This window comes from Saccopteryx bilineata, chromosome 2 (assembly GCF_036850765.1).
Source record: "Saccopteryx bilineata isolate mSacBil1 chromosome 2, mSacBil1_pri_phased_curated, whole genome shotgun sequence".
NCBI lineage: Eukaryota > Metazoa > Chordata > Mammalia > Chiroptera > Emballonuridae > Saccopteryx > Saccopteryx bilineata.
In genome coordinates, this window is record NC_089491.1 from 347,525,732 (window position 1) to 347,547,541 (window position 21,810).

The 21,810-nt window shown below is 42.8% G+C and overlaps 2 protein-coding genes across 4 annotated transcripts in view; both read right to left on the bottom strand.

Moving 5' to 3' along the window:
- LOC136326527 (probable ATP-dependent RNA helicase DDX52) overlaps positions 1-21,810 on the bottom strand; it is a 198,599-nt gene that overhangs the window by 41,896 nt on the left and 134,893 nt on the right. The gene's annotated exons all lie outside the window — the stretch shown is intronic.
- Positions 1,664-20,037, bottom strand: LOC136326526 (intercellular adhesion molecule 1-like). Of its 2 annotated transcripts, none has more exons than XM_066262616.1 (8): positions 19,937-20,037; positions 15,714-15,789; positions 6,475-6,741; positions 5,297-5,617; positions 4,763-5,041; positions 4,015-4,284; positions 3,134-3,376; positions 1,664-2,930 (listed from the first exon to the last, which is right to left on the bottom strand). In XM_066262616.1, exons 2-8 carry the CDS (start codon positions 15,766-15,768, stop codon positions 2,722-2,724), a joined length of 1,644 nt encoding a protein of 547 aa, XP_066118713.1. In that variant the 5' UTR covers positions 15,769-15,789; positions 19,937-20,037; the 3' UTR covers positions 1,664-2,721. The 2 variants fall into 2 exon arrangements, with proteins under 2 accessions (XP_066118713.1, XP_066118712.1); XM_066262615.1 differs by having other exon boundaries at positions 4,763-5,044.

Consider the following 21,810-nt stretch of genomic DNA (forward strand, 5'->3'; position numbering starts at 1 on the left):
AAAAGACTTTATTGATTTTATAGTGAGAAATATCAACTCATAGTTATTTTATTGATTGCTTGTCATACGTGCCTTGACCTGGCAAGCCCAGGGTTTCAGACCAGCAACCTCAACATTCATGGTTGACACTCTTATCTACTGCAGCACCACAGGTCAGGCTAAAACTTTTAGAGTATTAAAGGTTGTTAGCTCTCTTCCCCTGAAGATAATCAGGATAGCAGCCGTAAGCATGAGCTGGAGCTACCTAAATCTGAAGAGCGCTGCTCGACAGCTAATCCAAAATACTTACTTCTAAGAACTGTAACCCTGGAAAACCATGCAAGGAGTCACCCCAACCTAGCAGCCTAAGCCTCTAGGCTCTCCATGGTGGAATCAGGAAGTTCAAAAGTCCCTTCCTTCCTCCTGCTTAGGATTCACTGTGCCTCAGAACACTAAGCAAGGTTTGCAGACTGAAATAACTCCACACCTGAGGCAGCTGCTCCTGACACTGAAGTGGCTATAGATTCCTGGATTATTCTGCTCCATACTCTTTTTCTCTTAAACTTGCTTCCTAACTTATTTTCTCAAGTACTCAATTCAGAAAAGCAAATAATTTACATTACTCCCATTATGAAAGAGCAGTGGCTACTATCTTTAGTGGAAAATTGAAGCTGAAAAGGTCATTTTAGGCACATGCTGTTGTGCAAAATCAAACAAGGTATTTCCAGTTTCCTCTCAGGAATCCTTCCTTGGTCCTACGTTTTTGTACCCACCTGTGCTTTCTCAGTGGTAGGAGTTAGGACACAACTGTAACTTCCTGTTGACTGCTCTAGCTTTCCTCAGGGACTGGAGCTTATAGAAGGCAGCATTTTGTTCCCTCTTTTATCCCTACTGCCTGGTATGTATTGCAGCCAAATGGTTAATACCAAATCCATAACCCAGACTTGGGGAAGGTCTGGGAAGAATAAATATTTTCACTTTGTAGCCTGATGCTGTGTTCTGTCCGTTTGGAAGACTGTGGACCTTTTTCTATCTGGAAGTCTGAACTTTAGTTTTGAGGGCAGATCAAACAGGCTGCTGCAGGTCGCTGGTCTGAGCTAATGCACCATCTACCCTGGGCTGGTTGTTCATGCTACCAACTTGACATTCTTACTTAGAAACTGAACTTAAAGTGCAACCATTGCCCCTGGCCAGTTGGCTCAGCGGTAGAGTGTCGGCCTGGCGTGCGGGGGACCCAGGTTCGATTCCCGGCCAGGGCACATAGGAGAAGCGCCCATTTGCTTCTCCACCCCCACCCCCTCCTTCCTCTCTGTCTCTCTCTTCCCCTCCCGCAGCCAAGGCTCCATTGGAGCAAAGATGGCCCGGGCGCTGGGAATGGCTCCTTGGCCTCTGCCCCAGGCACTAGAGTGGCTCTGGTCACGGCAGAGCGACGCCCCGGAGGGGCAGAGCATCACCTCCTGGTGGGCAGAGTGTCGCCCCTGGTGGGCGGGCCGGGTGGATCCCGGTTGGGCGCATTCGGGAGTCTGTCTGACTGTCTCTCCCCGTTTCCAGCTTCAGAAAAATACAAAAAAATAAAAATAAAAAAAAATAAAGTGCAACCATGTGGTGTAGTAAAAACTTATAACAATGACAAAGAAGATAAATACTTTTAGATATTGTAAAATCACTTTTATTTTTACCATATCAAACATTTCAGTGACCCACATGTGACTGATTTGGGAGAAAAAAACCTAGTTTTATGATTCCTGATGTCTTTTTTTCCAAAGAACAGAGAAGGAAGCTGAATCATAAAATCCTAAGGTAAACACTGTTGTTGGAGGAGCCCTCCTGAAGTTTAAAGGAAATAGTTTGCAGACAGATGGAAATACATATTGGTTTATGGAAAGGGGGAATAAACATTGGAGCTCTAGCCTAAGAGCCTGTATAGATAAAAAAATAAATTAATTAATATGTCAAATGTGAATTCACAGATAATTGCTTTATAATGGATTCTGGCAAAGAATTCAGAGATGTCTGGAGCCCTTAACTCATGAGGCCAATTTCAGGGAAGAACTCTAATTTCCATGTCAGGGACAGAACACTGGGCTGTATAAATCCACATGTGGGATTTCTTTTTATTTTCCTCCAAGGCACACCACAGGTGGTTGGAGAGTTGAAATCTAACCAGCCACCGACCCTAATGATATCATCAAGCTCGGGTCTGGGGGCCAGCATTCTAGAACCCCAGGTTATGGGAACAGGGGAATGTATGGATGGGAATAGGGTTCTGATTCCTATCCCTTTGTTTGGTACTCACTCCCTTCAAAGTCCTGTCCCAGGACTAAGAAATTGGTTCCCACTTAGCAATGAGGAAACCATGAGAAATGAGTTGCATTTCTGCGGCATTTGTTCTTCAGTCTGATAACTGGGAACAAAGAGCAGTGGTAATGCAGATGCTGAGGCACAGACAGGATCTTCTTTTTTGGATCTGAGTGGACCAAGTAAATATACAGTAAGGAGTCAGAGGCTGTCTCTCTAGTTGAACACTGAGACTGAAATTCCTAGTGACTACAGTGAACTTAAACAGTGAACTTGGAGTAGTGCAGCTTGTAGATGGATTGGATACAAGGGACATGGGGCCTGTAGCACATTTTATGGGACTGCACAACACAGAAGGTGTCTCTTCCTTTCTCCTCTAGCCCCTTTCCTCCCTTAGAAAACCCCAGTAGTAGAGGTCATCTTCAGGCAAATAGCTGTTTCTGTTTAACAGTTCTGTATGCTGTACTTTTCTGCTTGTTGACCAGCAAACTGGCTTTCCTCCTCTTTGTTCTTCTCTCTCTGCCTATAGTGCACTTTCCTCTTCTCTATCTTGCAGGGCCGGTAGTTCAAATACAGTGCTATGCTGATTATACCCGCTCCAAGGATGACAATAATAATAATGAAGATGGTAGAGCTGATTCCTTCTTCCAGTCCTGCCCAAGCATAAAACACAGAGAATTGGGAGGGTTTAAGAGCAACAAAATCACCCTGGCCAGCCTACCAAGCCCACTGAGCCCACTTCTCAGTCTCATCCTCCCCAGGCCACTGAAATCTTTCTTCTTTCCATGTCTGGATACAAACCCCAACCCCCTGAGGGATTTCCATCCTGGGCCTGGCAGCAGGGGAGCACAGTCACCTTGGACAATGAGAGCAATGTCTTTGCTGACAGCACCCAGCTGGTTAGTGGCTGTGCAGCAGTAGGTTCCAGTGTAGTTCTGGGTTGCCTTCTGAGGCACTTCAAGGTCGAAGATCACTCCGTTCCAGGTACACACCAGCGATGGAGTCGGGTTTCCCTTTGGGACACAGGCAAGCATCTGTTCCATCCCTTCCATCCATGTCTGGTGGCCAGGGCAACCAGATTCCTCTAAGCGTGGCTTGTCTGGGAGAAAGACAGTCCCCGAAGGAACACAGCTCAGTGGGCACCTTCCCTCCTCACTGGTCCCTCCCCCAATCCCAATGCTGTGTCCCCTCCACCCATGGGGAGGACACCCAGGGGTCGGCTTCCAGCTTTGAACCGCTTTTCTTTCCTCTGTCCCTGTGGGCAAGGAGTCAGAGATGCCACACAGGGCACTTCAATGAACTCTGACTAAATGACCCAGATTGCTCCATCAATGGTGGCCCTGAGGCCCCTGCTTCTCTGTGAGTGAGAACCTGGGTAGTGGTGAACCCAGAGATGAGCATTTTTCTATTTTTAAAAATATAAATTTTTATGTGAAAATTTCCTTTCTCAGCATGAACTCCAACAATCACTTCATATGTCTCAGTCACTGGCCTTCAACTGATGCCGGCTAATCACTTTAACCATTTTCTCTCTTCTGTTCCCAGTTCCCCTCATGTCCCTCCCCAATCACTTTGCTGGGTAAGGTCAACTTGGAGAGCTTTAATTTTATTTTTTTTCTTTTGACTTTTTTTTTAATTTTAATGTGAAGCTCTAATAATGAAGCTACTGTCCAAGAACTCTGGAAACGGGACAGTAATAATTGTTGCTTTGAGAAGAAAGAACAGGTCTGTACTCACATAAGACATGGAGCTGGACTGTAGTGGTTTTGACCAACTGCTGACCCTGAACCTCCAAGGAGGCCTCGCAGGAGAAATTTCGGCCATCATCTTCTTCCCTGGCGGTAAGTAAAAGCCAGGCAGGCTCCCCGGGGGCGGGGAGGTCTGGGCTTCCCTGAAGCCGGAGAGCAGGGCTGGGAGATGTTAACAAATGCCCTGAGCAGGTCACATTGAGGTCTGTCCCTGCCAGTGGATATAATTCTTCTATCTCCAGGATTGGTGGAGGGAAGCCTATAAGGAAAGGAAAAAGAACCGAACATTTCTCCAAACCAGCAGCTACTTTGATACTCTTGCTGCTGGTGGCATCCCTTGGGTAGGCTGACAACAGGAGAAAGCCTATGGGGACCATTACTGCTCTGTGCTGAATGGCAGAAGCCACAAGGTAGTTTGGGAATCGGAGAGCTTTTCCTACAAATATGGTGTGCCACATTTGGCCATGTATCTCCGGCAAGGATAGCAAGATGTCTTTCTATCTTACAGATTTCCTCCTTAGCTCCACTGTCTGTTCCTAGAAACAAGTTCAAGCACTCACAATCACCCTGTGAGCAGGCTGGCCTAAGGAAATGGGGTGAAGGCTGGAGAAAACTACTGTCTCAATGCATGCCTCCAACCTGCCTGCACTTGTTGGTTTAAAATCACCAAGGCTTTACTGTGGAAGTTCTCAGTGGCAGAAAGCCTTCATGGGGAGAGGAAGAAGCTGGTAACTCACTATAGACATGTACTGGTTCTCTTGTTGTCTGTTCCATCGGACCCAGAGATACACGGCAGGACAGCTCCTGGTCACCAGTCTCCATGGCCCGAACGGTGGCATTGGCCCAAGCGGTGTCACCCTCCCAGGAGAGAAAGGGGCTCAGCTCCTGGTCTCCCAAGGACATGTGGAACATTACCTCTTCAGCTGGGAACACCTTAGCCATCTCACAGCTCACAGTCTCTGCTGCCCCAACCTCCAGAAGTGGAGAGACCCAGATATGGGGGCGCTGAGAGAATTCTGCTAAGAAATGAGGGGAAAGAAAGAAAGGAGAAAAACCATGATAAATCATGTCATGTAGGACATCACAAATGTAGGGAGGGAGTAGGGCACAAAGCTCTCTGTCCCCCAGGGTGAGTTTAAAGCCCATGAAGAGGTGGAGCTCAATTACCCTCACACCTCATCCTAAACCCTGTGGGAACTTTGTCCCAAAGACCAAAAGAAGATGAGAAAAATGAGCTTTAGGACTCCTTCCACACCTGAGCTCCGACTCACCAAAAATCCGGAGTACCTTGCTGACTGAGCTGGAGCGAAAGAACTCGCCCCCGTGTGAACTCAGGTCCAGTTCTGCATGGCACGAGAAATTGCACCTCTTATCCTCCCTTTGTGCTTTGACATTGATGATGACCTCAGCTCTCTGAGAGGCCACAGCCGAGCTCATAAAGTTCTTTCTATGTAGTTCTTGGTCACCCTGGAGAAGGATAAGGGTGAGTTTCTCCAGGGGCGCTACCCGGGGCACATGGCACTTCACTGTAAAGACTTCATCCAAGGCCACCCATGCAGGCTGCAGCTCCAGGATCACTTGTTCTGGTGGCTCTTTAAGACAAAAATGCAGGTTTGATGAGAGAGGGCTACTCACCTCTCCAGAAAGAAAAGGTATAGGACAGGCAGCTTGTGATAGGTGACTGCTACCCTTAAACCATCTGATCAATAGTGTCAGACAGGACAAGTTAGCTCTTGGCTCTTCATCTGCCCATCAAAGGTGGCTCAAGCCATAACCTAGGAATGTGACTGCTGAGGGCAGGTGTTTGCTTTTACTGTTGCTGCCATTCTGGAGAGCTTTTATCTCTTACCAGAGCGCTTTGGAGGTGAAGGCAGCTTCTGAGGAACTCGTTGGCATACCACAAAAACCACACCCGAGTTAACCATGCTCTTACAGGAATCACACTTATTCTTAGAGCCATATTTTTGCCAATGCTTTATGCCCCCCCCTGAAAGACCCTCCTCACCCACCCCCATCACTTCAAACCCTTACCATTCTGCAGGGGGAGGCTCAAGTTTCTCCTCTTCCATGAAGGCTTCTCCAGCTATCCCAGCCCACAGAGACCCTCCTTTCTCCAATCCCTATTTATTTTTAAATTTGTGGCAAATAATTCACTAATTTTATACTTTTTGGGATCATTTATAAGTGAGCATTATTAGCATATGCCTCCTGTATTTGAACATATTCTCAAGCACAGATGTCTGGATGCTCTCTATGGTATGCTCCTAATTTAAAAGCCTACACCAAAGGCAAGCAGAAATAAATGGCCCTAGAATTCCTACAGTATGTTGGAAATCTTTATTAAGGGCCCTAACTCTCTGCCCTAAAAGAAATCTCTAATTTTTCCCTAAATAAGGCACAGTCACGTTCCCCCATTCTTCCCTCCCCGCCAGCCCTCAGCCCTACTCACGATACATGGTGATGCCCAGACTGGTGTCCTTCTGGACCCCTGCGCAAGAGAAGAAGCACTGCAGAACGGAATCCTCTGTGACATCCTCCAAGAGAAACTCCTTCCACTGAGGCCCTTTGCCCACCTGGGTTCTCTTTAAGAAGGTCTCAATTCCACTGGGTCCTGGGTCTGGACAGGTAGTGCTGCAGTTGACCATTAGGGACTGTCCAAACTTGACCAGGGCCTTATCTGGCTGAACATAGACCTCAAATGGCCCTTCTGTGGCCCCTGAAATGATCGACCACATATGCATAGATTCTGGTGAGGACCGTAAGATACTCCCAAAATACAGAGCCTACTTATCTCCTCATAGAGAATAGGAAACCTACCTTGAATGAAAATGTATGGGAACTAGACAACTGAGCTATGGGCCCTGTCCTATCAACATCCTACTGTGGCTCTTCATGACACAAAGGGTGGAAACAAAGAAATAAAAATATTTTCAAGAGCAGAAAAGTAGGACAGCCCCAGGGAAGCAAGGAAGCAAGCTTGGAAGTAATATTTCTTACAAAGAGTCCTCACCGATGGTCTATTATTCTGTCCCTTAATTTGGGCTATCCCAATACAGTTAGAGACACCTAGATCCTGAGTCCTACTGATTCAAGAAATAGGAATCTCGGAGGATGACGTCAGAGTAATGGCGGAGTAGGAAGCGATACCGATAAATCTCCCCCAAAACTCAACAAGATCTTCAACCAGAAACAGAAAAACCTATACTTGGAGCTTCCAGATTCTTCGCAATACACCCAAAGGTATGATTGAGTGAAAAATTGGCTAAATATATAACCAAACCCCGAAGGAAATAGGGAGTAAGAAATGCTCCGCCTTCCTCACTAACCTAAACAGAGCGGCTTTCTCTGGTAACTGTGAATATAGAAACTGAGGCGGGCAAAGGGGGTGAATAGATCCAGGCCGCCGCAGCCAAAACGGCCGAACCAGGCTGTGGCTCAGAGATCCAAGCCGAGGAAAATCTGATCCTGTGGCAACCCGGGCAATACAAGCTAACACTCGCGCCAAACCCAAACAAAGAAAGACAAGCGGAGCGGCCATTTTACCCGGTCTCCTGGTCGGTGCGCAGTTAGTGGAAGAGAGATTTCTTCCTAAGCCGCGGAAGTGGGTACCCGTGTTGCCCCACGGAGAGGCAGGGTCAGAGGCCTTTCTGTGGGCTGAGGGCAGAGTCTCTGGGCAGCCCCAGCACCCTGGGAAAGCCACGCACGGGAGGGAGTGAGAGCTAATCCCAACGGTGGAGATTTTCCATGCTGGAGGCTGTTTCACTCAGAGGGAACCACGGCCGGCCTCATATCCTGGTTTGCGCGCGCAGATAAGGAGTGAGCGATTCCTCCGAGTGCCTCGGCAGTGCGCGCCCGTGTTATCGCACAGAGGGGCAGAGTCAGGGGCCTTTGTGTGGGCCAAAGCGGAATCTCGGGCCGCCCCAGCGCCTTGCAAAAGCCGCACACGGGGACGGAGCGAGACTCAATTCCAACGCTGCAACTTTTCCCTGCGGTTGGGGGTTTCACTCAGAGCGTGAGACTGCTGGCCGGATATCCTGGTTGCAGACAGTAAGTGAGAGTTTCCTCCAAGCGCCCCGGAAGTGGGCGCCCGCTTGTGTTACCGGATAGAGTGGCAGAGCCAGAGGTCTTCGAGTGGGCGGAAAGCCCGCCTGATTATGCTAGCAGCTCTGACTGACTGAGCCTTACCCAGAGCCCTGTGCTGAGTGGAAATAGAGTGGGGAGTTGCCAGCAATTTGAGCCTCTTACTATCCAGGCAGAGGCAGCAGCAACCCCATACCTGGACTATCAGGCTACTAATTGAGGAAGGAAAGACTAGGAGAAAGGCTCCAGGAACACGGACTCTCTCACTGTCGGAGCCTATAAATGCTAATGAGCCTCGACTCCCAACGAGAATAAAGCACAATACATGACATTGCCATAGAGACTTATCAACTGCAAACCTCTACCTGAGCGTGCCAAAGGGGCAGAACCCGGGGTACAGAGTCACCAACCAGGAAGAGGGAGAGAAAAGAAAAAGCAAGAAGATAACCTCTCAAAATCAAGAATAATCTGCAGACTTTATAACCTATCCCATTTTATTATATTTGTTCGTTTGTTTCTCTTATCTTCATTCTTGAGACTTTTTTTTCCTCCTTCAATTTGGCCGATTAACTCTCTACCGGTCTTACTCTCTCCTCTCCTTGAACTACACTACCCATAAGTGTTACATCTCCCATTATCATTTCTCTTCTCTTCCTTTCTCTCTATGAGGGTTGCACTCCAAAACCCTTAACTCTCTCTCTCTCTCTCCTTTCTTTTTTCTTCTTTTAGTGGTTCCCTCTTTTTTTCTCTCTCTCTCTTTCTTTTCTCCCTCTATATTAGTTTCTTCCTTTCTCCTTTACATCTCCTCTCATTCAAACCTTAATAACAAACAAATTATCTTATCTGGGACTCAAACCTATGTTTGTGGCATTTTGGGGGGTTTTTACTTCACCTTTTTAACTCACTAGCAGTGCTCCCATCCCTGGCTCTCCATATTATCTAGTTCTTGTTCCACTAAATACAATAGTAAGTTTTTAATTTGTCCCCCCATTTTTCCATTTTCCTCTTATTCCTCTCATCATAACTCTTAGAAAACCAACACCTAAAAGCAAATCATTTTATTCTTGACCCAAATTTTTTCCTTATTTGCTTTTTGTGGGTCCATACGCTCTTTTTTTTTTTTCTTTTTTCTTTTTCCTTTTTTTTTTTTTTTCTTTCTTTCTTTTTTGCCCCTTTATTACTTTTCCCCAATTCAGGCCCTCCATCACAGGCATTGTTTGTTATAACTCACAGTCCACCACAAGATTTTCTCAAGAAAGAGGGGAGAGGAGAGGAGAGGAAAAAAAGAGGGGGGGAATAATTTCCTTTTTTAAAAAATTTTTATTTTATTTTATTTTTCTTTATTTCATTATTAATTTTTTTTAAAAAAAACAACTCTTTTCGATTTGTTATATTTTTTATTTTTTTTAACTTTTTATTCTTTATTAAATCTCATTAATACTATCAACAAAACCACCCTCAGATGCCATTAAGGAAGAGAAAATCGAATATCATGGATACAAAAGAAAGAGAGGTAACACAGCTAGATGAGGAAAAATCTATGGAGAAAAAATTTAATATATTGGAAACCTTGGAGCTAAATGACAGAGAATTCAAGATAGAAATCCTAAAAATCCTCCGAGATATACAAGAAAACACAGAAAGGCAATATAGGGAGCTCAGAAAACAACTCCATGAACACAAAGAATATATGTCCAAGGAAATTGAAACTATAAAAACAAATCAAACAGAGATGAAAAACTCAATTCACGAGCTGAAAAACGAAGTAACAAGCTTAGCTAATAGAACAGGTCAGATAGAAGAGAGGATTAGTGAAATAGAAGACAAGCAACTTGAGGCACAACAGAGAGAAGAAAAAAGAGACTCAAAAATTAAAAAAAATGAGATAGCCCTACAAGAATTATCTGACTCCATCAAAAAGAATAACATAAGAATAATAGGTATATCAGAGGGAGAAGAGAGAGAAACTGGAATGGAGAACATACTCAAACAAATAATAGATGAGAACTTCCCAAGCCTGTGGAAAGAACTAAAGCCTCAAGTTCAAGAAGCAAACAGAACTCCGAGTTTTCTTAACCCCAACAAACCTACTCCAAGGCATATCATAATGAAATTGACACAAACCAACAGCAAAGAAAAAATTCTCAAGGCAGCCAGGGAAAAGAAGAATACAACATATAAAGGAAGGCCCATTAGATTATCATCAGATTTCTCAGCAGAAACTCTACAAGCTAGAAGAGAGTGGACCCCAATATTTAAAGTCCTGAAAGAGAGGAACTTTCAGCCACGAATACTATACCCATCAAAGCTATCCTTCAAATACGAAGGAGAAATAAAAACATTCACAGATACAGAAAAGATGAGGGAATTTATCATCAGAAAACCCCCACTCCAGGAATTACTAAAGGGGGTTCTCCAATCAGATACAAAGAACAAAAAAAAACAGAGCCACAAGTAAAAGCTCCAAGAAGAACACAATAAAACCAAATTTAAACTGTGACAACAACAAAAAGAAAGAGGGGGAGAAGACGGAGATTAACAGTAGCAAAGGACGATGGAGTGCAAAAGTACTCACAAAATAGTTCGCTACAATGAACAGGGTAGGGACCCTTTTCATTACTCAAAGGTAACCACCATTGAAAAAACCACCACAGAAGCACATGAGATAAAAAAGATAGCAACAGAGGAAAGATGTATGGAATACAACCAAATAAAAACAAAAGATAGAAAAACGAAAGAGAAGGATCAAACAAGACACAAAACTAACAGAAAGCAATCTATAAAATGGCAATAGGGAACTCACAAGTATCAATAATTACACTAAATGTAAATGGATTAAACTCACCAATAAAAAGGCACAGAGTAGCAGAATGGATTAAAAAAGAAAATCCAACTGTATGCTGCCTACAGGAAACTCATCTAAGTAACAAGGATAAAAACAAATTCAAAGTGAAAGGCTGGAAAACAATACTCCAAGCAAATAACATCCAAAAAAAAGCAGGTGTAGCAATACTCATATCGGATAATGCTGACTACAAGACAGGAAAAGTACTCAGAGACAAAAATGGCCATTTCATAATGGCTAAGGGGACACTGAATCAAGAAGACATAACAATTCTTAATATATATGCACCAAACCAAGGAGCACCAAAATATATAAGACAGCTACTTATTGATCTTAAAACAAAAACTGACAAAAATACAATCATACTTGGAGACCTCAATACACCGCTGACGGCTCTAGATCGGTCATCCAAACAGAGAATCAACAAAGACATAGTGGCCTTAAACAAAACACTAGAGCACCTGGATATGATAGACATTTACAGGACATTTCATCCCAAAGTGACTGAGTATACATTTTTCTCCAGTGTACATGGATCATTCTCAAGAATTGATCATATGTTGGGCCACAAAAACAATATCAGCAAATTCAGAAAAATTGAAGTTGTACCAAGCATATTTTCTGATCATAAAGCCTTGAAACTAGAATTCAACTGCAAAAAAGAGGAAAAAAATCCCACAAAAATGTGGAAACTAAACAACATACTTTTAAAAAATGAATGGGTCAAAGAAGAAATAAGTGCAGAGATCAAAAGATATATACAGACTAATGAAAATGACAATACGACATATCAGAATCTATGGGATGCAGCAAAAGCAGTGATAAGAGGGAAGTTCATATCGCTTCAGGCATATATGAACAAACAAGAGAGAGCCCAAGTGAACCACTTAACTTCCCACCTTAAGGAACTAGAAAAAGAAGAACAAAGACAACCCAAAACCAGCCGAAGAAAGGAGATAATAAAAATCAGAGCAGAAATAAATGAATTAGAGAACAGAAAAACTATAGAAAAAATTAATAGAACAAGGAGCTGGTTCTTTGAAAAGATCAACAAAATTGACAAACCCTTGGCAAGACTTACCAAGGAAAAAAGAGAAAGAACTCATATAAACAAAATCCAAAATGAAAGAGGAGAAATCACCACGGACACCGTAGATATACAAAGAATTATTGTAGAATACTATGAAAAACTTTATGCCACTAAATTCAACAACCTAGAAGAAATGGATAAATTCCTAGAACAATACAACCTTCCTAGACTGAGTCAAGAAGAAGCAGAAAGCCTAAACAGACCTATCAGTAGAGAAGAAATAGAAAAAACCATTAAAAACCTCCCCAAAAATAAAAGTCCAGGCCCTGACGGCTATACCAGCGAATTTTATCAAACATTCAAAGAAGACTTGGTTCCTATTCTACTCAAAGTCTTCCAAAAAATTGAAGAAGAAGCAATACTTCCAAACACATTTTATGAGGCCAACATAACCCTCATACCAAAACCAGGCAAGGATGGCACAAAGAAAGAAAACTACAGACCAATATCTCTAATGAATACAGATGCTAAAATACTAAACAAAATACTAGCAAATCGAATACAACAACATATTAAAAAAATAATACATCATGATCAAGTGGGATTCATCCCAGAATCTCAAGGATGGTTCAACATACGTAAAACGGTTAATGTAATACACCATATCAACAAAACAAAGAACAAAAACCACATGATCTTATCAATAGACGCAGAAAAGGCTTTCGATAAAATACAACACAATTTTATGTTTAAGACTCTCAACAAAATGGGTATAGAAGGAAAATATCTCAACATGATAAAGGCCATATATGATAAACCATCAGCTAACATCATATTAAATGGCACTAAACTGAAGGCTTTCCCCCTTAAATCAGGAACAAGACAGGGTTGTCCACTCTCTCCACTCTTATTTAATGTGGTACTAGAGGTTCTAGCCAGAGCAATCAGACAAGACAAAGAAATAAAAGGCATCCATATCGGAAAAGAAGAAGTAAAGGTATCACTTTTTGCAGATGATATGATCCTATACATCGAAAACCCCAAAGAATCCACAAAAAGACTACTAGAAACAATAAGCCAATACAGTAAGGTCGCAGGATACAAAATTAACATACAGAAGTCAATAGCCTTTCTATATGCCAACAATGAAACAACTGAGAAGGAACTCAAAAGAATAATCCCCTTCACGATTGCAACAAAAAAAATAAAATACTTAGGAATAAACATAACAAAGAATGTAAAGGACTTATATAATGAAAACTATAAACCATTGTTAAGGGAAATCGAAAAAGATATAATGAGATGGAAGAATATACCTTGTTCTTGGCTAGGAAGAATAAATATAATCAAGATGGCTATATTACCCAAAGCAATATACAAATTTAATGCAATTCCCATCAAAATTCCAATGACATTTTTTAAAGAAATAGAGCAAAAAATCATCAGATTTATATGGAACTATAAAAAACCCCGAATAGCCAAAGCAATCCTAAAGAAAAAGAATGAAGCTGGGGGCATAACAATACCTGACTTCAAACTCTATTATAGGGCCACGACAATCAAAACAGCATGGTATTGGCAGAAAAATAGACACTCAGACCAATGGAATAGAATAGAAAGTCCAGAAATAAAACCACATATATATAGTCAAATAATTTTTGATAAAGGGGCCAACAACACACAATGGAGAAAAGAAAGCCTCTTCAATAAATGGTGCTGGGAAAACTGGAAAGCCACATGCAAAAGAATGAAACTGGACTACAGTCTCTCCCCCTGTACAAAAATTAACTCAAAATGGATCAAAGATCTAAACATAAGACCTGAAACAATTAAGTACATAGAAGAAGACATAGGTACTAAACTCATGGACCTGGGTTTTAAAGAGCATTTTATGAATTTGACTCCAATGGCAAGAGAAGTGAAGGCAAAAATTAATGAATGGGACTACATCAGACTAAGAAGTTTTTGCTCAGCAAAGGAAACTGATAACAAAATAAACAGAAAGCCAACTAAATGAGAAATGATATTTTCAAACAATAGCTCAGATAAGGGCCTAATATCCAAAATATACAAAGAACTCATAAAACTCAACAACAAACAAACAAACAATCCAATAAAAAAATGGGAAGAGGATATGAATAGACACTTCTCCCAGGAAGAAATACAAATGGCCAACAGATATATGAAAAGATGCTCATCTTCTTTAGCTATTAGAGAAATGCAAATCAAAACGGCAATGAGATACCACCTCACACCTGTTCGATTAGCTGTTATTAGCAAGTCAGGTAATAGCAAATGTTGGAGAGGCTGTGGAGAAAAAGGAACCCTCATACACTGTTGGTGGGAATGTAAAGTAGTACAACCATTATGGAAGAAAGTATGGTGGTTCCTCAAAAAACTGAAAATAGAACTACCTTATGACCCAGCAATCCCTCTACTGGGTATATATCCCAAAAACTCAGAAACATTGATACGTAAAGACACATGCAGCCCCATGTTTATTGCAGCATTGTTCACAGTGGCCAGGACATGGAAACAACCAAAAAGCCCATCAATAGATGACTGGATAAAGAAGATGTGGCACATATACACTATGGAATACTACTCAGCCATAAGAAATGATGACATCGGAACATTTACAGCAAAATGGTGGGATCTTGATAACATGATACGAAGCGAAATAAGTAAATCAGAAAAAAACAGGAACTGTATTATTCCATACGTAGGTGGGACATAATAGTGAAACTAAGAGACATTGATAAGAGTGTGGTGGTTACGGGGGGGAGGGGGGAATGGGAGAGGGATAGGGGGTGGGAGGGGCACAAAGAAAACAAGATAGAAGGTGACAGAGGACAATCTGACTTTGGGTGGTGGGTATGCAACATAATTGAACGACAAGATAACCTGGACTTGTTATCTTTGAATATATGTATCCTGATTTATTGATGTCACCCCATTAAAAAAATAAAATTATAAAAAAAAAAAAAAAAAACAGTATGGACATTCCTCAAGAAATTAAAAATCAAACTGCCTTTTGACCCAGCTATACCACTGTTAGGAATATACTCCAAGAACACCATAGCACTATTTGAAAAGAAGAAATGCACTCCCATGTTTATGGCAGCATTGTTCACAATAGCGAAGATCTGGAAACAGCCCAAGTGTCCATCAGTGGACAAGTGGATTAAAAAGCTTAAGTACATATATACTATGGAATACTACTCAGCCATAAGAAATGATGATATCGGATCATTTACAACAACATGGATGGACCTTGATAACATTATACTGAGCAAAATAAGTAAATCAGAAAAAACTAAGAACTATGTGATTCCATACATAGGTGGGACATAAAAATGAGACTCAGAGACATGGACAAGAGTGTGGGGGTTACAGGGTGGGGGAGAAGAGACGGAGGGGTTGGGGGAGGGGAGGGGCACAAAGAAACCAGTTAGAAGGTGACAGAAGACAATTGGACTTTAGGTGATGGGAATGCAGCATAATCAAATGTCAAAATAACCTAGAGATGTTTTCTCTGAACATATGTACCCTGATTTATCAATGTCACCCCATTAAAATTAAAAAAAAAAAAAAAAAAAAAAAAAGAAATAGGAATCTCTCCCAAGGGTCCAGATGCATGAATACTAGAGTGTTGCCCCATTCAAGAGTTCCTGTCCTCTTCCCCATTGACCAGCTACCTGCACCCTGGCACAGACCAGCTAAAGAAACTCACCTGGGGAAGAGATCAAAGCCAGCAGGGCCCAGATGCCGAACAGTAGCATTTTCATCCTTATGAGAAAGGCCAACAGCTGGAGAGAAAGAAAGAGCAATGCTGGAGAAAGTGACCAAAAAAAGAGTATACAGGAAATTCTTGCTTTGTTATTGTTGAAAGCCAGCTCCTTTCCTGACACCTGGCATAATTTGGAAAAACTGCAACAAGAGTATCAGCGGTGTGGGTGGTACTAAAGAACCTCTTGCTTCTATTTATTTTGGTTTGGTTTATGCATCTAGCAAAAAGCCACAGGAAAATAATAGGGGTTATTATATTAAGGGGAAGTCCTGTATAAGCTTGTATTGCACTTGTCTGTTTACACCTCCTCAGCGGGTGATGATAATTAAGATTAGTACTAGGGTTGCTTCAAATAAAATATAGAAAATATAGATCTATTTGAGTCAAAAGAAGAAGGCTGTTATCATGGAAACATGAAAAACAAAGGTGGTGTTTATCTAGCATTGTCCCATGGACAGTGACCTTGAATCTAGAAAATGTGGTCACTATAGTCCCAGCCTCTGTTGTAAGGGAGAAATGTTTCATCAGGCCTCTCTCCTCATGACCTCTATGAAATATTCCTCAAGATAATCCATCTTTTTCTGATCTGCCTCATGTTCACTAAGCAACCTTTGGTTTACCACTTTGGCTGAGTTAAATCTAAAGTGTCCACTTGTCTTTTCTCCACCAATCCTTACCAAGGTTTTTCTTTCAAAACCTCATTCAAACTGATTTAAGAAAGTTTTCTTAACACTATCCAACTTCACAATCCTTCCCTTATTATCTGTAACTCACTTTATGCCAAATATGATTTCTGAAGCTATGTTAACACGTTAATATTTTTATATTAATTTTTAATATAAAATTCTATATAGAAGATGTTTAGGGGGTCCAAGTCTCATTAAACATGGGGGCTACTCTACTGGGTATATACCCCCAAAACTCAGAAACATTGATACGTAAAGACACATGCAGCCCCATGTTCATTGCAGCATTGTTCACAGTGGCCAGGACATGGAAACAACCAAAAAGCCCGTCAATAGATGACTGGATAAAGAAGATGTGGCACATATACACTATCGAATACTACTCTGCCATAAGAAATGATGACATCGGATCATTTACAGCAAAATGGTGGGATCTTGATAACATTATATGGAGTGAAATAAGTAAATCAGAAAAAAACAGGAACTGCATTATTCCATACGTAGGTGGGACATAAAAGTGAGACTAAGAGACATTGATAAGCCTGTGGTGGTTACAGGAGGAGGGGGGAGAGGGAGAGGGAAGGGGGGAGAAGGAGAGGGAAAGGGGGAGGGGGAGGGGCACATAGAAAACTAGATAGAAGGTGACAGAGGACAATCTGACTTTGAGTGATGGGTATGCAACATAATTGAATGACAAGATAACCTGGACATGTTTTCTTTGAATATATGTATCCTGATTTATTGATGTCACCCCATTAAAAAAATAAAATAATAAAAAAATAAAAATTAAAAAAAAGGAAATTCCATTCATAAAAAAAACAAAAAAAAACATGGGGGCTAGAGGCTGTGTTTGCATAGTAAACATACTGGTTTTACTTAAATGTATGTTACAGTTCAATAAAAATAGCAGTGCTTTAAGTATTTTTTCTTATCTTACATAAGATTTAGAAAATATCAGTTGTTCATATAGATTATTATTTTGAAAGTGACATGTGAAGGGTACAGGAAAGTGGCCTTCTGACTATTTCAAGGGCAGGCATAACATTATTTGGCTGTATAATTTTTTTTTTTTTAATTTTCTGAAGCTGGAAATGGGGAGAGACAGTCAGACTCCCGCATGCGCCCAACCGGGATCCACCCGGCATGCCCACCTGGGGCGACGCTCTGCCCACCAGGGGGCGATGCTCTGCCCCGCCGGGGCGTCGCTCTGTCGCGACCAGAGCCACTCTAGCGCCTGGGGCAGAGGCCAAGGAGCCAACCCCAGCGCCCGGGCCATCTTTGCTCCAATGGAGCCTTGGCTGCGGGAGGGGAAGAGAGAGACAGAGAGGAAGGAGGGGCTGGGGGTGGAGAAGCAAATGGGCGCTTCTCCTATGTGCCCTGGCCGGGAATCGAACCCGGGTCCCCCGCACGCCAGGCCGACGCTCTACCGCTGAGCCAACCGGCCAGGGCTGTATAATTTTTTTTTTAATATCAGTCACATTAACTCGTACATTGTAGAATCCCAATTAATTTTTGAATTCTTTGAGATAAACTACTCTTTTCATGACACCTACTCCAACCTAGGCACTCACTACTGATCTATTGACACCTTCTCAATCACATCTTGTCTAATAATTTCTAATATTTAGTAAACATACACTATGTTCCAGGCACTGGTCTGAATGCTTAACTTTATCTCCACTTTTACAGATGAGATGGAAGCTAAGAGAGGCAAAGTAACTTATCCCAAATCATACAACTAATTAAGAGGTGAAGCCAGAATTCAAACTCAGGCATCTTAACTGCTTCATAATGTTTTTAGTACTTCACTGCTTCTATATATATATATTTTTTTTTTTTTTAGATAAGAACTATTTTTTTTTTATTCATTTTAGAGAGGAGATAGAGAGAGAGAGACAGAGAGAGAGAGAGGAGAGAGAGACAGGGGGGAGGAACTGGAAGCATCAACTCCCATATGTGCCTTGACCAGGCAAGCCCAGGGTTTCGAACCGGCGACCTCAGCATTTCCAGGTCGACGCTTTATCCACTGCGCCACCACAGGTCAGGCAGCTTCTATATATTCGATGAGTCCATACTATCTATGCTTTGATGGGGCCAGTGTCACGAACAATTCTTAATAGAGGTTCATCCAAGAGCTCCTATTTTATTCATCGCCCCTTAGCTTGCTGATGTTTCCTTCCTCTTTCTCTGCAAAACCCAATCTTGTGAATTAATCTCATAGACTATATTCCACTCCTAGAGCCTTAGCTAGAAAAAGATTTCCCATGTCTGGCCACTATAAGCCAAACTGATCGGCTTTCCCTTGTGGCTGCCACTAGTATACGTCCATGCCAAATAGGTAGATATAAGAAAATGGGGAGGGGGTCCTTTTTTGTTTTCATATTCACATACTAACACATACTTTGTTCTATGTTATTTCATGTGTCCCACCGCCAATATCACAGTCCTAAAGTTTCATTCTTATTTTCACGTGGCATGTTATGATCAGGTACTAAAACATGAAATTTTGTATTCATTTTCTTAAGGAGCAAGACCGCAGCATCCCGAAGGGAAAACAATTACATCTCTGAACTTCCCTTTGCTTACTCTGTAGATTACATCCCAAATTAAGGTTTAAACGGGCTAAATTCCTAGCCCAGTACTCCAGCCAGGGAGAGTGGTACGCAGGGAAGGGAGGGCTGCAAACGCTGAGATGCAGTTGGATTGCTTTGGCTGAGTTACCGAGCTGGACTTCCTGTCAAAGTTTCGGATTCTGGCCATTCACTTATATTCCAGGGTTTCCTGCAATTTCTGATATACACCTAAGTCACATTGCAGCCCTTGCACTGTCTCTCCCGCTGCCTGGAACCCGCCTTGTCCTCCTTGAGCACTCCACCCAGTTCAATGTATCTCTGCAACGAGGCCCGCCACCTTCTTGTCAACCGGGGTGCCCCACCACCCCACAGCACGTCCTTAAGCAATGACACTGCCTTCTTCTAGTCCCGGAGCACAACCCCCCAAACACACTCATTTATTTACCTCTTAGGCCAGTAATGATGCCCTCCCTCCCTCCCTGGACTGCGGGCCCCATCAGGGCAGCCCCCCCCCTTTTTCCCACCAATGGATCCCAAGCATCCAAAATGGTTGCAGGGGTTCAACAACTAAGAACGAACGAACTAGGTAAGTTCATTACAAATACTTGTGTAAGGACCTGTGTCCACAGTTTGGATAGAGCATAAAGCCAGTTCGTGCTCGGAAGTTGTTTCCACAACCTGGCCTTCACACTCTCAGCCCTGCAAGCCATCGAGGCTTTTAAAGGGAAATGGTATTTAAAACATTTTAAAAAATATGTGGGGGAAAAAAAGATAATGAGTGCTCCTTAGGATTTCCAGCCCACTGAAGTGTGAGGAGGCGAAACTCGCCACGAGGCCAGATCTCTATATATTCCACAAAAAAATACGGGCGGAGACACCAGCACGAACTCAAGCAAACAAGACAAACCTAAATCTTCACTGAGAGCCGCTTTCCGCTGCTCCCGCCGCCCCTCGGTCGCCGGCTCTACCGTCGCGCGCCTCGCCTGCGGCGCTCTTAGCCACAGCCGCGCGCTAAGACCGTTTGGTGGCGCGCGAGGGCGCTCCTATCCCGAGGAGTTTCCTGCTCTGCCTAGGAACTCATGACGCAATGCATAAGCTTTGCAAGGATTGGCTGACACAAGTAAAGCGGGCAGGACGCGAAAACGAGAGGAAGGGTGCGTGGTAAAGATGAAGGTAGGGAAGTCTGAATCCTGCCTGGCCGAGAGAGCCTATTTGACTCAAGATTATGTCAGCTAAATAAAAGAAAACAAAAGAAAAGGGTTTTATTTAGAAGATAATGGTTCTATAAGGAAAACAAGGGGCTGGCTTCCCCTTTGGCTGTTGATTTTGTGGTTCGGTCTGAACAAGAGAGCTGTTCCGCTCGCTCGGGAGTGGGCTGCGTACGCGTCTGCCTTCCCGCCGTCGGCCGCTGAGCTAGCTTGAGGTAGGAGCTCAGTTCTTCACTGGTTCAAAATCCTAACTGTGCCCTCGCCGGTCTCTTCCTGGGTGTGCTGAGAGAAGGATTTGGCAGGACTCTTGACCAATATCCGAAAAGTCCCTTTTGTACCCCGCCCATCACATACGAGTCTTAACGTTTGAACGAACTGGAATTTCCTCACTTCCTACCACAAGTGCCTGCGCTGTCGCGTCTCCCAAACACGGGGCAGCAATGCGTCATAAAGATGGGGGTAGGCGAGTAAATCCACCTCTGTTTCATCTCTCCACCACGGTATCCCTTTCCTCAGCTTCCATTTCAAATGCCTTCTGGGGGTTGGTCAACTAGCCATGCAGATAGATGTTTGATTTCCATCATAGAAGTGGCATTTCTTTTTCAAATGGACACAACAAAAGTCCCGGAGGGTGTACCGCGATGCTTCAGATACTTCACAGACGCAAGCATTGGTCAACTGGGACGCAAGAGTTGGCAAGAATGCAAGGTACAACTTGATGCAGGTCCAGAACTGGTTGAGAAGGCCAGTTCTTGGAAGCAAGCTGCACAGGAGCTGCGGGGGGCTCCTGTGCTCCCTCATATTCTGAAAGTCAAGGTCCCAATGCCTGCTTCCACTTATAACATCAGCTGTTGGGGTACGCCACTCCTCACTGTGAAATTCTCTCCAGGACTGAAAACCATCTTTTTCGGTTTTAGGCTAGATGAGTGCTAAGTGCCTTCATTATGGTTTATAGTTGAGCAGGAAGATTAGAAATAAAAACTTAGTAAAATGTGAGAATCTCCTCCCTAACATAGGAGATGATGCGTCAGAGAATTAACATTCGTGAATAACAGAAGCTCCTACTGTTTGCCAAGTAAGAACTGTGTTTTGTCCTTAGAAACCACCTGGAAGGTAGGTGTCTCTGTTCCCGTAATACAGATGAGAATACAGGCTTGGGAGAAGTAACTTGGAGGCCCAAGGCCACACAACTAATAAATGGTAGAAGCAGGATTCTCAGCCAGCTCTATCTGATTCTAGTTGGAGAGGTAGCATAGGCCCCTCAGTAACAGAGCAAGAGGACTTTGGAGCCAAGAATGCTTAGGTTTGAATCCCAGCTCTACCCCTTGTTGTTTGCTGGGCCTTCCCTACACAGGAGCCCAGGGCAACTCTTTAAGTCTGAGGATAAGACAGCTGTCATCGTGTCTGTATTTTTATAAGTCCCTTGAGATAGCATTGAAGATAAAAATATCTCAACTGAATTTGATTGATGTTCAGAAAAGAGAATTCAAGTCACACCACCACCTTACCCTCAGGAAGAAGTGTCAGAATGTATGAATTCATGGAAGTATTATTATTATTATTATTATTTTGT

Excerpts from the sequence above, each read along its gene's own strand:
- LOC136326526 (XM_066262615.1), bottom strand. The coding sequence starts at position 15,768 with ATGAAAATGCTACTGTTCGGCATCTGGGCCCTGCTGGCTTTGATCTCT. Across the intron at positions 5,618-6,474 it reads TCTGGGCATCACCATGTATC|AGCCACCAGAACAAGTGATC; the intron begins GTGAGTAGGGCT and ends TTTGTCTTAAAG. Across the intron at positions 2,931-3,133 it reads CATTGCTCTCATTGTCCAAG|GACTGGAAGAAGGAATCAGC; the intron begins GTGACTGTGCTC and ends ATGCTTGGGCAG.